The sequence below is a fragment of the Tachypleus tridentatus genome, chromosome 3, assembly GCF_004210375.1.
Source record: "Tachypleus tridentatus isolate NWPU-2018 chromosome 3, ASM421037v1, whole genome shotgun sequence".
In the NCBI taxonomy this organism is placed as follows: domain Eukaryota; kingdom Metazoa; phylum Arthropoda; class Merostomata; order Xiphosura; family Limulidae; genus Tachypleus; species Tachypleus tridentatus.
In genome coordinates this window covers 74,178,631-74,195,408 of record NC_134827.1, presented here as the reverse complement: position 1 = coordinate 74,195,408, position 16,778 = coordinate 74,178,631, and the positions used below count along the sequence as shown (strand labels likewise).

General features: G+C 36.4%; 1 protein-coding gene across 3 annotated transcripts in view; it reads right to left on the bottom strand.

Annotated features, from left to right (window-relative positions):
• Positions 1–3,764: 3,764 nt before the first annotated feature.
• Positions 3,765–16,778, bottom strand: part of LOC143247192 (glutamate receptor-interacting protein 1-like) — a 70,153-nt gene continuing 57,139 nt past the window's right edge. For all 3 annotated transcript variants that reach the window (XM_076494852.1, XM_076494853.1, XM_076494851.1), the window contains 3 exons: positions 10,067–10,223; positions 8,838–9,478; positions 3,765–7,836 (listed from right to left, as the gene is read on the bottom strand). In XM_076494852.1, the coding sequence (XP_076350967.1) occupies positions 7,606–7,836; positions 8,838–9,478; positions 10,067–10,223 (1,029 nt within the window). In that variant the 3' untranslated portion in view covers positions 3,765–7,605. The remainder of the gene's footprint in view (positions 7,837–8,837; positions 9,479–10,066; positions 10,224–16,778) is intronic.

The window sequence follows — 16,778 nt, the reverse complement described above, 5'->3', positions numbered from 1 at the left end:
GTAACATCAAGACACCAACCTGAAAAACTTTAAGCTTCTTTTGTTAGAATCAGAATATTATTGTTTCCCCAACCAACTTGGAATATTCTACTTACTAAACAACTGAATTTCTATGAAGACATGTAAATTGAAATACAACCAATATCAATGGAAACTCTCAGGTATACCAAATATCCATGTTGGGTCACGAGTCTTCACGTGATAAATAAATATGTTCTTTCTTGATAAGTGTTGTCCTAATTGGCGTTTTTAGCCAAATTGGGTGGTCCACGATAAGTTGTTGTTTGTTTAAATAGTAATGGGTATTAACGAGGCTGCTTGATGTGAGAAATAAATAAAATAATCAGCCATTCCCTACAAAGCTTTTCTCGTACAAACATACGAAGCATAGGTCTATACAAGTCTATAATTAGAAGCAGTTTTGGAATGTTCTTAATTTTAGAAAAAAAAAGACAAAAGCCTGATGTGATAAATTTAGAAATGAGTTTCCAATGAAATCCAGTTAGAAAAAAACAGAAAAGCTCAAGAGAGGTTAGGGAAAGATAGCGCAACATATTTTAATAAATATCAATGAGTTCAACTGATGTGTTGCCAAACTTATGAGATCAAGTATCATTTCTTTCACAATAAAGATAAAATGGAGCCATAAAATATAATAAATTGTGCAGAAAAGTAATTGTGATTCTTTTAGCAAGCGCTTTATTAGCAGAAAAACAAGTAAAAATGCTTGAATTATTATGGGAGAAGCAGTTTCCAAAGGTTTTAACTAACTCTTCTAAATTGAAAACTTCTTGGGCATTGTGTTCCAAGACTGTGTGTGAGTGTGATATATATTTACCATTCATCTTTAAAATATTTTTCCCCAAAACTTCGTAACTGGTGATTGAAGAAATATTAAAGTCAAGTTAATTTGTGATCCTTTCTGGTTTGATGGCTGATTTGTGAGGTAGGGATACAAGCTTTCTGAAAAACTTGGTGATTGGTAAGAGTTAGATATCTTCAAAAGATATCTAAAGATCATTTCTGACCCCTTATGTCTTTTAGCATTCAGGTATCTTCAAGGTTGCTCTGTCGACAACTTAGAGATAGTAAGGACAACTGCATGGATGAGAAAACTTCCAGAAAGTAATTAAAAGCGGTCATTAATAATGGAAGGATCAAGATGTGAGAGAATGATGAAGGGCTGTTTGATTTTTCCAATTTCTATTGCGGCATGTGAATCATAAGTTATGGTCTGCAGCCAATATCCCTCGAAATAATGGAAATTTATCATCGTTTCAGTAAGGAGAAAATATGAAGAAATTGACAGATCTGTAGCAGTAAGTTGAAAATAAACAAATGAAAAGATTTGTGGCAGTAAGGAGAAAAATAAAAATGTGGACAGATCTGTGGCAGTAAGGATAGAAAATAAACAAATGGAGAGATCTGCGAGAGTAAAAGTTGGATTCATAACTGAAGCGAGATAATTATCCAAGAAATGATCTGTGATCCGAGAGCAAACCCTTGAAAGACAGTTTTTATCCCATAAATATCTCACCTTACAGTATATAGTGTGAATTTAATTCCCCCAAGATAATAACGAGGGGCAGAAACTGCTTTGTAAGGTCATCAATATCTACTTTCTTGATGTTTTTCTCTTGGAGACAGGCAACAAAGACCGAGAGGAAATAGTACGAGAATTAATTATTAGAATAAAACTAGAGTTACAACCACCCCTCTCATGTTTTTGAACATACACGTGACACTTATCCAGTAAAAGTGTCTGTTCTTAATAGGAAATCAGATCAATGCAAAATAATCGACATTTAAGTTAACAATATTCAGGAGCTTTGTTTTTAATTTCTTGGAAGATTTGTGTAATTATGCCATGTGGATTTTATCTGTTCAAGAAGTATTTGTGTTCTTTCTAATAGGTGTTCCAGATGAACCTTGGTGAAACGTTTGCTTTTAGTTATTGATTATGTTTTCAATTATTCCAGCTTCTCATCTAAATGTTTTTAACTTTAAATTTCGGAACACTATATATTTACTTTTATAGAAACATTGTTTTCATTCAACAGAACATATCATATAACAATATGATAATATAAGAATATAACAATATTCTTCCAACTGGAAGAATAGAACATTGAAACGATCATAAGTAATACAAGGTACAAAATTAAAGTTAGCAATAAAACATGTATAGAAAAAATACTTTATTCTGGTGGTAAGTATATGGTAAGAAGATATATGTTTTCTACCTGCCTTTAGTTACAAAATAATTTTTAAAGAAATATTTAACTTAGAAAATCTGTTTGTGTAGATTTGTTTGTTTGTTTGTTTGGGCTATCTATGCACTGTCCACCACGGGTATCGAAACCCGGTTTTAAGGGGTGTGAATCTGCAGACATACCGCTGCACCACTGGAGTCTTTATAAATTCCTTGATATTGCCTTGCTTTGTTCCTTTATTCTCTGTAGTTATTTTAGACCACTTCTGACAACATCTAGTTATGGTCATGCTATCCTCACATTTTGCTTTCCCTTATCACCGTACTATAATGGAACTCTTGCTTGGATGATAACGGAAAAACGTTGTTTTTTTTACGCAATGTGCAACCCACAATTTCGCGAAATGTTTATCCTGTATGCATGTAGATTTGCAATCGGGGGCACGATTTTCCCGTTTCGCCTCCGTTTTCCGTCACGGTGAACTTTATTTTTTCTCCATTCTCGGGGTGTAGATATGACGCCATTAATATGTCACATGTCGATCTAATGCACTAGCGCCACGTGTAATCGGCTAGTATATATAAGACTTAAACATAACCATTTTTCTGTTTGTTACTATGTTAATAGCATATAAGAATATTTACTTTAAGACTACCATTATAAAATAAGTCTGTCCTAAGAGAAAGGAACGCGTGGAGCTCAGTGCAACCATATAGAAGTGAATATTTTTTTATGTGTGAAATACTTATATTGTACTTTCTTTTGTCTGTTTAATAATTAACATTGTTTATGATTTGTTAGACTTTTCGTTGTTTTGCATATACTAAGTGAGTTCACTCAAAGTATTAAACAAGGTTGCTCTATGTACATCATGGATGAATCTGATTTGGGTAACTATCTAATACATATTTAGAAATCAGCTTATACCTAGAACATGACAATTACATGAGTATAGTGGAAGTAATTTTTGTAAAACGTACTGTAAGTATACACACTGAATATATCTTACAGTTAAGAAACAATTGGAGTAAAATAGAAAGTTACAGGTACATTAAGCTTTTACTGGGTGAACATAATCGCATAGGAACCACTATAGTGTAGAGGATGTTCATTTTATATGGACATTTACTGTTAGGGCAATACAGAAAATACATCAGACCATCCTGTCATGTGAGTAAAATAAATAACGAAATATAAAGTGCTGGCTGTAAGCACATTAATGAGGCGTGAAAACCTTAAGGGTGATAAGCTGGTGACCAAAGGTGAGAACAAAATACTAAAGAGTTTGTAAAGGACAGCACCACATTCGAATTTGACCCTGGCCCAATGATTCTCTTAGCCTTTACTTGATACAATCCTCGCCTAACAAACAGTTATTTGGGCATAGCTTACAACCATTAACACATGGGTGATCGAGATCACATGGTAACAAAATGGTATAAAAATTGGAATAAAGATATTTTTAAGAAAGACTCTAGTCCAATCCAGCCTCGGAGCCCTCAACAAGAAGATAACTGATCCATCCAGCCAGAACCATTGAAAAAGACATCATTTCCTTCGTAAGTACTATTTATTTGAGTTAAAGATTCAAGAGATTTTGTGGGTGGAAATCTATAGAACTAATAGTATATTTATGACTAATAAATTCGGTGACATTGTAGACAATGTAAGCATAAATAAATGTTTTATATTATGTTATTATCTGAAACCTCTGCCTCAATTACTTATTATAACATAGATATCATCCAGTTGGTAAACTATGTAAGGACGCCACTGACTTCATATTCCGGTACTTGAAAATAAATACTACTTATAACAAGGTAAATATAAAAATATTATGTTTTAACCAAGTATAACAAAGCACGTAATAATATTATGTTTTAACTCAATAGAACAAAGCACGTAATAATATTACGTTTTAACTAAGTATAACAAAGTAGGTAGTAATATTATGTTTCAACTAAGTATAACAAAGCACGTAATAATATTGTTTTAACTCAGTAGAACAAAGCATGTAACAACATTGTTTTAACTCACTTGAACAATGCATGCAACAATATTATGTTTTAACTCAGTTGAACAATGCATGTAACATTATGTTTAAACCCAGTAGAATGGACATGTACACTCTAATGTAGCACTATTTATTTTGTTTGCTTCACGAGAGTGATAGAGAAGAGGGAAAACGTGTGTGTACATTATTCTAAATTCTGAATATAGTACATTTGAGTTCAATAAGTTGGTACTGAAGGAAATAAAGTTATATGTCAAAAGTATCCGTGGTCATCTCAACATCAAACAGTCGCTTCGATTGGTGTGTTCTAGTTAGGTTGCAGCCTAATTATTCTGGAGATGTCAACCAGCAACCGAAAAGAAAAATTAATATTTTTATATGATAATTTTATTTAAAACAATTGATGTGTGTAAAACCATAGTGATTAAATTGTAGATATCTCACGATTAAGTTTGTAAAGCTATTCGAGAGCTGTTTGTCACCAATTTTAAAGTGATAGGCTAAATAAAAGGCAACTAGTCAAAACCACCCACCGCCAACATTTGGGCTATTCTCGTAAGACTAAATACTGTAGTTGAATTTGACAGTTACTCATATCTACAGCCCGTAAGTCCGAAGTATGACTTGTTTAATACTGCTGGGACTCGACAGGTATGATTTAGTGATTAGAGTGCTTGTTGAACATGTTCGTCCTATTAAAAGTATGGTCATTATAATGTAACGGTCAGCTCTACTGTATATTAGTAAAAGAGTATTGTCTGTTTATTTATGAATTTCGCTCAAAGCTACACGAGGGCTGTCTGTACTAGCCGTTCCTAATTTACCAGTGAAAGACTAGAGGGAAGGCAACTAATCATTACCAGCCACCACCAGCCCTTGGGTTACTCCTTTATCAACGAAAAGTGGGATTGACCATCACCGAGTAAAAGAGTAGTCAAAGAGCTGATAATCTGTCTTCCCTATAGCCTTCCACTACTAAATTAAGGATGATTACCTAGAGAGGTGATAGCCGACACCAGATAAATTCTGTCTGAGAATCATCAATAATGTATAAGTATTTCAGGTGCATTAACGGCCGTAAGCGGCTTTAGGACTAAAAAAAAACCAAAAACCAATTAAAACCAAGTAAATGAGATATCTTGAATCATCATGCTAATAAGCATTAACTAAGTCACCTTTTATTATAAAATTTACAACATATTATTATCACTATTCTATCAAATATTCTATTAAATATCTGAAAACAATAACAAAAGGTAAATCCTCACATGAATCTTGATTGAATGCCGGATTAGTAATTGATGTAAACGCTAAAAATAATTTACTGTTTAAAAAATTTAAAAATTAATATTTTTACAAACTAAATAACACTTTCATAAGTGTTGTTATCTAGCGTATTATTTTGGAACCACAGAAAATGTGTAACATATATACATATATATATATTTGTTTATTTACTTTTAAATTTTCATTTATTTCAAGAGACAGGTTTCGTCAAGTTCTCATACTCCTATCGACCGTTTCTTAAGTCAATTAAAAATAATGAATGATAGATTACGTGCGTTGACAGATAACTAGGCCTAGATCTATATATAATGCAATATTCAACTAATTCATGTGGAAATTCATCACATCCAACAACTTTTGGTTTTTGTACTTTATTGAAGGTTATTAATTTTGTATTAAAGCTTAACCTTATTATACCACTACACACATAATCCTATTTTAGAAAAACTAAGTACTTTATAATGCTGATAATAAAAAAAATACAAACATTGATGTTACGAAAAAATTAGATTTGTTCTCTTAATGTTCTAAGTATCTTTAAGGTAAGACTTGAACTGATTTCTATAACATTTCAATATAAAACATTCGTCTGAGAAAGGTCTAACAGTTTGTTTAATAACTGATAATACACAGGGTTCTTTAATTTTGTTTTGTTTTTGAATTTCGCACAAAGCTATCTGCGCTAGCCATCCCTAATTTAGCTCTGTAGGACAGCTAGTCATCACCACCTCCCGCCAACTCTTGGGCTACTCTTTTACCAACGAATAGTAGGATTGACCGTTATATTATAACGCCCCCACGGCTGAAAGGGCGAGCATGTTTGGTGTGACAGGGATTCGAACCCGCGACTCTGAGATTACGAGTCCAAACCCTAACCCATCTGGCCATGCCAGGCCTGGTTCTTTAATTAACACAGATCTAAATAAGCCTGACTGACAATTAAATTACATTACCAATTTTAGTCAGTTAAGCATTGAAGACTGTTTACAGCCAATCCCAGGCAACCACTGCCGTCTATTCTACATATTTTGTTAATTGTAAATAAATGCCTAATTTTTCTACGAACTTTATTAGAAACTTGTTAGAATTTACAGAATTAAAAACACACAACTTCACAAGTGGGTAAAATTACTGATATATAACAACATCAAGTTTTCACCACTTCTTTTTCGAGTAAAAAAGTATGAAATAATAACAAACTGATATAAAGAAGTTTCTAAATATAAACAAAAACAAGGTACATTACCTATGTGTGTGTGTAAAGTGGGAGTTACTAAATAAAGCGTCGTAACATTTTACTTGAAAATAACAACTTTTATATTTTAATACTTTAAATAGGATTGATTTTTTATCTCTCTCTAAATCATAGAATATGTACCTAGTCTAACAATAACGTAACTCCGTTAACCACGAGTGGCGCGTGCCTTTTCATACATCTCGTTATTCAAAACCTAAAACGCACTGTGATGTTTGATGAACAGCTACTGGATAAATTCCTTTAGCTTACTCTCAGAAATAAAACTTGAGTGATTCATTACAACCGAATTTCACCTGAAAGTTGTCTTTACAAAACACAGCGCTACCTCACGACAGATATTAGCTGATGAAGAGAGAAAAAAAAAATGAAATGATAGCTCCGGTGTTGTCTCTCTTTAATAATAAAAATATTTTCGACTGACATGTGAATGGCGTCCTAAAAACACACTAATATATCAAACAAGACTATTATGCATTGTTACACAGAGAAAATGAAAGCTTCCAACATAATAAATAACTGACAATTGACAAACGCTGATATTCCAAATGGCTTCCAGTGTGATAAATAACTAAAACACAATTAATACATTGATAAAAACAGTTGATGTGTAAAATAATAGTACTTTACGACTAAATATTTCTAACAGCAATATCAAAAAGTAGGCTTGAAAACTTTATTGGACTGCAACTGATGGTTGAAAGAAACAAAACGTTTCGGTTTCTAGAACCCGAAACGTTAGTCTTACGTCTTTCTCTCTTTCGACAATTAGTTAAAATCCACTGAAGTTTTCATGGCCATTATGTCTACCGTACTAACGTTCCACTGAAACAATATCAAACAGTCTTTGTTAGCACTTCAGCGCCTTCTGGTGGAAGCTGAGGTGATGAGCAGTCTTCTCGACTATCGTCATCCATCCAAGAATGGTAAGTGCTTTCCCTTCCAACTAGAGATGTTCGACTTTCATATGCTGGCCTGCATACAAGAAGTTCTATACGGTCGCCTACTGCAGCTATCAATGGTACTGTTAAACAGCAGTCGAAATCCTGAGTTTTTGTGTTGTTTACCTTACGAAATAATAATAAAATTACAAATTTCTTGTTTTGACAAGAGATGTAATCAGTTTAGCATTTGATTTAAAAAAATAAAAGGAACATTAATATTTCAGAGAATGATATACTGCTACAATTTGTTTGTTAGGAGTTAAGCCAATAATACATAATTGGATATCTGTGCTCTGCCCACTGGGAAGGGCACCATGTTACAACAATACTCCAAATAAATATTCAAATTAAAGATAAAATATAAGTTGAAATGATTGTATAATAGATTCATCATAATTTCTCTGCTACATTTACAAAATATTAAAAGTTTGACTCGTTTTGAGCTGTTTAAACGATTTTCCTAGTTAGAATTCTAATTTAAAATAATCGACAGTTAGTCTCTTGTGTTTTTCAAAAAATATTTTATTTCCCATTTTAATTCTTTGTTACACTTGTATACACAGTCTGGCATGGCCAGGTGGTTAGAGTCTTCAACCCATAATCTGAGGGTTGCAGGTTTGAATCCTTGTCACATCAAACATGCTCGCCCTTTCAGCCTGGGGATGTGTTATAATGCGAACATCAACCCCACTTGGTAAAAGAGTAACCCAACAGTTAACAGTTGATTGTGACGACTAGCAGCCTTCCCTCTAGTCTTACGCTGCTATGTTAGGGACGGTTAATGCAGATAGCCCTCATGTAGCTTTGTGTGAAATTCAAAAACACACATGTAAATAAACTTTAGTAGAGTGTGCATACTCTTGTTTGTATTAAAATAGTTTTATAAGGTTAAATTCTGAAGTATCAACTAACAGGTGAAGAGATTAATAAAAAGTTAGTTGTTTAAAGGTTATATTAAAACTACCCAATGGTCAACATTTCAAGTACATATGACTCCATATATACCTTAAATGAACATAAAGATGCCCTTTACAAGAACTTTTATATTAACATAAAGCAGCCATTAATCCAAACATCTAAAACAGTTACACGTGTTATATATTTATCACAGTTTAACTACTTGCCTGTAATATCCTATCTAATGGTTTCAAAATACCACTGATGCTGGCCGGTCCTCCTGGGCGTATCCTGTTGATATAGACACCTCTTTCGTACATTCCATCAGAAATACTAAACCCAAAGTCTTCATACACTTGGTCTTTAAACAGTGTCACTTTATATATTTCAAGAGGTACTGAGATGGCCAAAGAACCCTGGTAAAAAGACGAATATAAAGACATAGTACTGTCTTCAACACTCTGTTGTCCTTGCTCCCTGATTTTCCTGGATGTAGAGTGAGGTAAAGTGCTACATCTTTGCAGTTCATCTTCAGTTTCTCCTACTTGGTTAACCAATTCAGTGAGTTGTTCCAAAGATACTGCCTGAGACCTTGGCTGACAAAAGATTTCACTAGATGATTGTATTGTGCCACAGAAGTGTGAACTAATCATGTAACTAGCATCACTTCCCACAATGCTCTTTTCTACTTCTGTTTGTCTACACACTTCAGGGTTTTCTTGAGCTTCCAACCAACCAATTTGTTCCTTATCAGACCCACCAGAGTGACTGCTACCATAACTTCTACAGCTGTGGTTACTACGGGTCTGTAGTTCCCAATCTTCATCCTCCCACTCTTCGGGTTTGCAACTGTCATCATGTCCATGACCTTCACACAAATATTCAAAATTGTAATTGAGAAGAGCAGGAATCAAGCTATCACTAAATTCTACAATAGCTGACTTGTAAATTTAGCAAAGTTGTTTTGGTGTACTTAGATATGAAACAAATTTTCCACTTCTCAAATATCAACCCATATTTAGTTTCATGTTAATTTCATAAATTGTTTTTGTGAAACAAAATGTTCATCTTTATCAAGTAATTTTCCTTTTATTTTGTGATGAATCATTGAAATTAATAATATCTAGTCAATCAGACAAAGAGTGTAAAAATTATTTCTACTTTTAATGTAGATAATTAAATATGCATCCATCCATAACAATAAGTATAATTATAAAAATAAAGTAATAAAAACCAGAAATATTAAAACACAAATGTGAAACTCATGACAGGATTTTATTTATTTATACTTGGATAAACTTTATTTCAAACCTTGAATCAAAATGTTTAAAACCTAGCAAAAGATGAAAGGTTACATAAAGGTAATTCTAGTATAAGACTAAAAATGCATCCTTTTTCCTCTTTGTTTCTCTTGACAATAAGACAACAAACACTGTGAAGAATCATACAAGGATACCTGTTCCATCACATCTTATTTTGCCGGGGCATTCTTTGACTCTTGTTTCTTCAAGAGACACTTCCAATCCTGAACTGTTCCAAGACTCCACAGCACTGTCCACACTTGGAAGGTTCTTGTTTATCTTGTTGAAGAAAACATCCCTTGCTTTCGTTTGCTACATATAAAAGTAGGTTATTAAAGAAATCCCACAATAAAAAATGTCTAATTACACTATGTAACACAAATTTTGTTCCAGCATAGTATGTATTATTTCTTAATTGCTTAGGTTGTAAAAGTACAGAAAATGGCCATTATTCCCTTCAAACTTTGCTTTTGTGACCTGGATAATAAAATTTAGAAATTAACTTATTTTCTATGTAAAAACGGGCAAATTTGCACATTTTCATTTATATAAGGTCTGAATAAAAAACATATGTATGAAGATTTACATGTATTTATACTAAAGTTATACAAAAATGTTTAGAAGTGAGTAGTTTTTCAAGATTTGTGACTGTAATGTAAATCACTTTCACATATCAGATCCCAAATATAGTCTCCCATCATGTTTTTATTATACACTCCCAGGTCACAAAAGCAAAGTTTGAAGAGAAAAACAGGTCTTTTCCATTTACTTTAGGCATAAGCAATAGGGAAATAACACTTTCTGTCCAGGAACAAGAAAAAGTAAAAATTTTGTTACATAGTGTTATTATGACTTGTGTTTTCTTATAGCAAAGCCACATTCAGCTATCTGCTGAGTCCAATGAGGGGATTTGAACCCCTGCTAATTACTATAAAAAACAGTCGGTAACATAGCTCAATATGGGTAGTATTTACTCTTGCAAATCATCACCCTAAAATGTGCCAGCCCTATTAATCTCTCTTACAGCCTGTCCCATGTAAAGAATACAAAATTGATTGATTGATTTAGTGTTTTATGGCACAAAGCAGCGAGGCTATCTGCGCCAAACATTCAGTAAAAATGTAAAAAATAAATAAATATAGTAATAGACATAAATGGAAATGAAGGTAAAACAAAAAGTATAAAACCAATGTTGACACCTAGTCTACAATGTTAAGATAGAAGGCAGAGTATAAGAAGTTGTAAGGTATTTACTCAAGCAAAAAGGTAATGATCATAACCTGCCAGGAAGTCTAACAGGTAAGTTCAAGAACCACCGTCAGTCACCTGAAGTTGGTCTTTCCAGTCCTGGTTCCGGGTTATGTGTCATAGCAACCAGTATCAAAATGTAAAAGAACAGAAGTTTTAAAAGATACATAGCAAAATTGTAACAATGAGTAGCCAAATGTCCAGTAAAAAGATAAAGTCAAGTAAATGGAGTAAAATTTGTAAAAGTAAATGAAGGTAAAAACAAAACAGCAATTAAAACAGAAAATGGTGTAAAAACCAATGGTGACATCCAGTCTTCAAAGTTGTAAAATATTTACTCTAGCAAAATGGTAATGATCATAACCCGCCAGGAAGACTAACAGGTAAGTTCAAGAACCACCGTCAATCACCTGAAGTTGGCCTTTCCAGTCCTGGTTCCGGGTTATGTGTCATAGCAGCTATTATCAAAATGTAAGAATAAAAGTTTTAAAAGACACTCTGCAAAATCATAATAATGTATAGCCAAATGTCCAGTAAAAAGATAAAAGTCAAGTAAATGGAGTAAAATTTGTAAAAGTAATTGAAGATAAAAGCAAAATGGCAATTAAAACAGAAAATGGCGTAAAAACCAATGTTGACATCCAGTCAACAAAGTTGTAAAGGACTACCTGTAGCAGAATGGTAATGATCATAACCCGCCAGGAAGACTAACAGGTAAGTATAAAAAACCACCGTCAGTCACCTGAAATTGGTCTTTCCAGTCCTGGTTCCGGACTATGAGTTAATATGGCCAGTACTAAAAAGGTATGTAGTAAAAGTGTGAAATGATATGCAGCAAAAGTATAATAACAACTCGCCAGTACGACTAACGAGCAGTTCAAACAGATAGTTCAAACAGTAGCGTTAGTCACCTGAAGTTGGCCTTTCCAGTCCTGGTGTCGAGTTATTTAATGTTCTGGCCATTGTCCAATGTCAAATTGAATGAGAGAGATTAAAACTGTAAAAAAGGAACCACAATTAAAAAGGTGTAATGAATAAATATGCAACACTTAAATGAGATTAAAAAGATTAATTAAAAAATTAAAAATATTATCAAGGTGGACAGAGTCACCATCACTAATAACTCTGTCCAATGTTACAGACTGACCCTGGGAAAAATTATGTTTAAAATATTGCCGTCGTTGAGAATTGTAACGATGGCAAGAAAGTAAAACGTGGCTGATAGTGATTTGAGTGTTACACAAACTACACATTGGTGCATCATTTCCAGATAAAAGAAAATGATGAGTTAAAAAACTGTGACCAATGCGTAGCCTAGTGAGAACAACTTCCTCCTTCCGAACTTTATGGAAGCTAGATGGCCAAAGTCCAATTTTGGGTTTGATTTGAAAAAGTTTGTTGTCGCGTTGCTCACTCCAAGTGGACTGCCAGCTGGCACGGAGCTGAGCCTTAAAGATAACACCATAGTCCATGTACGGAATAGGCATAAGAGTGATGGTGCTGAAGCAGACATATTTAGCTGCCATGTCTGCAAGCTCATTCCCGCAAATACCAACATGGCCTGGTATCCAGAAAAACTGGACTAAAGTAGCTGCTAATGAGAAATGGGCCAGTTGGTTTCGAATATCAGCGAGAATAGGATGTGAGCTAACGTGTAGCGATTCCAAGGCAAGTATAAAACTAAGCGAATCAGTATAAATAGTGCAGTTGGAGTACTGCTCAGCTGCAATATGATCCAGGGCAAGAGATATGGCATACAGTTCAGCAGTGAACACAGAAGCTGTAGAAGGGATTCTGTGCGCAACTACTGACCCATAGCAAACCATAGCAGAGCCACTGAGTTACCTGATTTGAAACCATCTGTATAAATGGGAATTGAATGATTGTTTGAAAGATATTCATTGAATAAAAGACGGTACTTCCAATCTGGAGTATCTGCCTTTTTTAGGTGACTGAAAGAAAGGTCACATTTGGGGGCTGTAATAAGCCATGGTGGGATGGGCCGACCTGTGGAATCTGCAATGTTATCCAAGGACAGACCCAATTCATCCAATTGCGTCCGGATGCGAAGGCCAAACGGAGCAATGACAGATCGTCTGTTCTGAAAAAGTACTGCCCACTGAGGAAGGAAAACACATTTCCAGGTGGGATACTTTGGTAAGGAATGAAGTTTCGAAGTATATTGTAAAGATAGTTGCAAACGGCGAAGGTGTAGAAAAGGTTCATGAGATTCAATGTATATACTTTGAACTGGAGAGGTACGGAAAGCCCCAGTGCAGAGTCGAAGTCCTTGGTGATGAATGGGGTCCAGCATCTTTAAGGCCGAGGGTCTGGCAGAGCCATAGACCATTGATCCATAATCGAGTTTCGATCTAATAAGAGCACGATATACCTTTAACATTGAATAGCGATCTGCCCCCCAACTGGTAGAAGAGAGAACACGGAGGATGTTCAGTGCTCTTGTGCATTTGACCCAAAGCTGCTTTAAGTGTGGTATAAAGGTCAGTTTACGATCAAAGATAAGCCCCAAGAACTTGGTCTCCAGGACCACTGGCAGCAAAACTTCACCGATATGAAGTTCAGGATCAGGGTGAATACCCCGTCGACGGCAAAAGTGCATGCATACAGTTTTGGAGAGAGAAAAATTAAAGCCGTTCGCCAGAGTCCACTTACGTACACAATTGAGGGCAGTTTGTTGTTGCCGCTCAATATATCTCGTGTTTGACGACTGACATGAGATGTGAAAGTCGTCGACATACAGCCCATTCGCAGCAGTGAGAGGGAGTTGTTCAGTGATGGCATTTATCTTTATACTGAAGAGTGTAACACTCAATACACAGCCTTGAGGGACTCCAAGTTTCTGTACAAAAGAACGGGAAAGTGTCGAACCCACACGAACTTGGAATCTCCTGTCCATTAAAAAAATTTTAATAAACATGGGTAGATGGCCACGTAACCCATATGTATGGAGGTCTCGCAAAACGCCATACCTCCATGTTGTGTCGTAAGCCTTCTCTATGTCAAAGAATATTTATACAAGATGTTGGCGGTTGACAAAGGCTTCTCTGATAGATGTTTCAAGACGAATTAGGTGGTCTGTGGTGGAGTACTGTCGATGGAACCCACACTGAGTGGGCGAGAGGAGGTTGTTTGATTCAAGGAACCAAACAAGACGAGCATTAACCATCCTTTCTAATGTCTTACAGAGACAGCTTGCCAAAGCAATTGGCGGTAGTTTGAAGGAATCTTGGGATCTTTCCCTGGCTTAGAGAAAGGTAAAATAATAGCCTGGCGCCAGGCATCAGGAAAAACATTCTCCTGCCAGATCCGGTTGAAAACAATCAGAAGGACATCAAGAGAAGCAGGAGATAGATGGTGCAGCATGTCATAATGAAAATCATCAGGTCCAACAGACATACTGGCAGACCGATGAAGGGCCATTTTTAGTTCCACCAGGGTAAAGGGACAATTATAGTCAAAGAAACAGTCAGTTCGAAAGGAAAGAGGTGATCGCTCTGCCCGAGTCTTGATGGCCAGGAAGGTGGAGGAACAAGCAGAAGTGCTAGGTACCCGGCAAAAGCTTTCACCTAGAGTGTTAGCGATGTTAAAAACATCAGTCACCTCCTGACCATCAGAGAGTAAGATCGAGAGGGGGACAGAATTGTAGTGCCCATTAACCTTTCGAATCCTGTCCCATATGATCTTGGAACTGGTGGTAGAAGATATGCTGGTTGTGAACTTAATCCAAGATTCCTTCTGGCTTTGACGTCTTATCCACCTAGCATGCGCATGGGCCCGTTGGAAAGCAACCCGGTTTGAAAGTGTGGGATATCTACGAAAAGTATCCCAGCCCCGCTTTTGAGCCTTCCGTGCTAAGTGGCAAGCAGGATTCCACCACGGACGAGGATATCGTGGAAAACGTGTCGAGGTTTTAGGAATACACTGAGCAGCTGCATGTGTAATACAGTCAGTTACGGCTGCTACACAGTCGTCTATTGATGGCTGATTTACGATGGCAGGATCGAGTTCTGCGAGAGCAGTGAAAGTGGACCAGTCTGCCTGATCCAGCTTCCACCGGGGCAGTCTCTCTCAAAAGGATCGGAAAATGATCACTGCCTAGTGGATTACTGTCAACCCTCCATGAAAAATGGGAGAATAATGAAGGGGAGCCTGAGAGATCAATAGCGGTAAAGGACTGACTAGGTGCATGAAAGTAAGTGGAAGAACCAGTATTGAAAAGAGAAAGATTGTGATCAGAGAGCATCCGCTCTACAGATCGCCCCTCCCATCAATAATAGCACTTCCCCAGAGGGGATGATGTCCATTAAAATCCCCTAGGATTAGAAATGGAGATGGCAACTGTTCAACGAGAGCATCAAGATCTGATTGATCATATGTCTCTCCAGGGGACAGGTACAGAGAACAAACAGTGATGGTATGACCCAAGAAAACACGGATGGCTACAGCCTCCAAGGGTGTGTTGAGTGACAAAGACAGGGTGGGCACGTGTTGATCAACCAACAGTGCCACCCCTCCATGTACTCGACCATCACACAACCTGTCATTTCTGTACAGAGAAAACTGCCGAATGGAGACAGTATCAGCAGTTTTGAGAAATGTTTCTTGTAAAGAAAGACAAATAGGATGGTAGGAAGCAATCAGCGTTTTGATATCATCCAGATTAGAACGTAAACCTCGACAGTTCCATTGTATCAAGGTGGCCATTTTTTAAGAACGGGCAGGTGAAGTGGCTGGAGAACCCTTCGGTTTACGACCACGTCTTTTTTCTTTACTGTCTTTAGTCGGAGGAGGTCTATCAACCTCCATGGATCCTGCTCTGGGTCGGGTGAGCAGGTTTTTGTTATTGGAAGGGGAATCCAGTGACTGAGGACGCGAACGAATAATTGTTTTGTCTCTTGTGGTGGGAGAAAAAGATGTATCAGAAGAAATGCCTGTATTTGAAACTGAAGGACGTGGATCTTGAGGTTTGTTGGAAGGTATGGGAGGAACAGAGATGGGTGTGGAAGTCGATTCATCAACCTTTTTTAACCACGGAGGTCAAAAGGCTTTTCATTTGTTTTGAAAACGATTCTCTTGGAGGCACAGAGAGATCTGTCTGCACTCCCACTGTAGTTGTGGAACAAAGTGCAGCAGCATATGTCCGAGATGGAGTGCCAGACAACAATTTCTGAGCCTCAGGATAACTAATGTTATGGGTCGTTTTCAAACGCTGCACCTCTTTTTCCTCCAACCATTTTTGGCAAGAAGGAAAGTAAGAGGGGTGAGAACCATTGCAGTTTACGCAATGTGGGTTCATGTTACAGTAATAGGCATCGTGGTCCTTGCCTCCACAACGAGCACATGTCAGGGAACCACGACAAGATGTCTTTGAGTGGCCGAATCTCTGACATTGGAAACATCGAAGAGGGTTTGGTATGTATGGCCGAACCCTGCAAATGAGATAACCTGCCTTGATGGTGGCAAGTGCACGTGGTGAAATAAATGTTAAAACGAGGGTATTTGTTGGCAGTGTAACTCTATCTTTGCGAGTGAAGATGCGCCTCACTGCAGAAACTCCTTGAGTGGAGAGACCAGCGAGAATCTCTGACTCGGGAACAT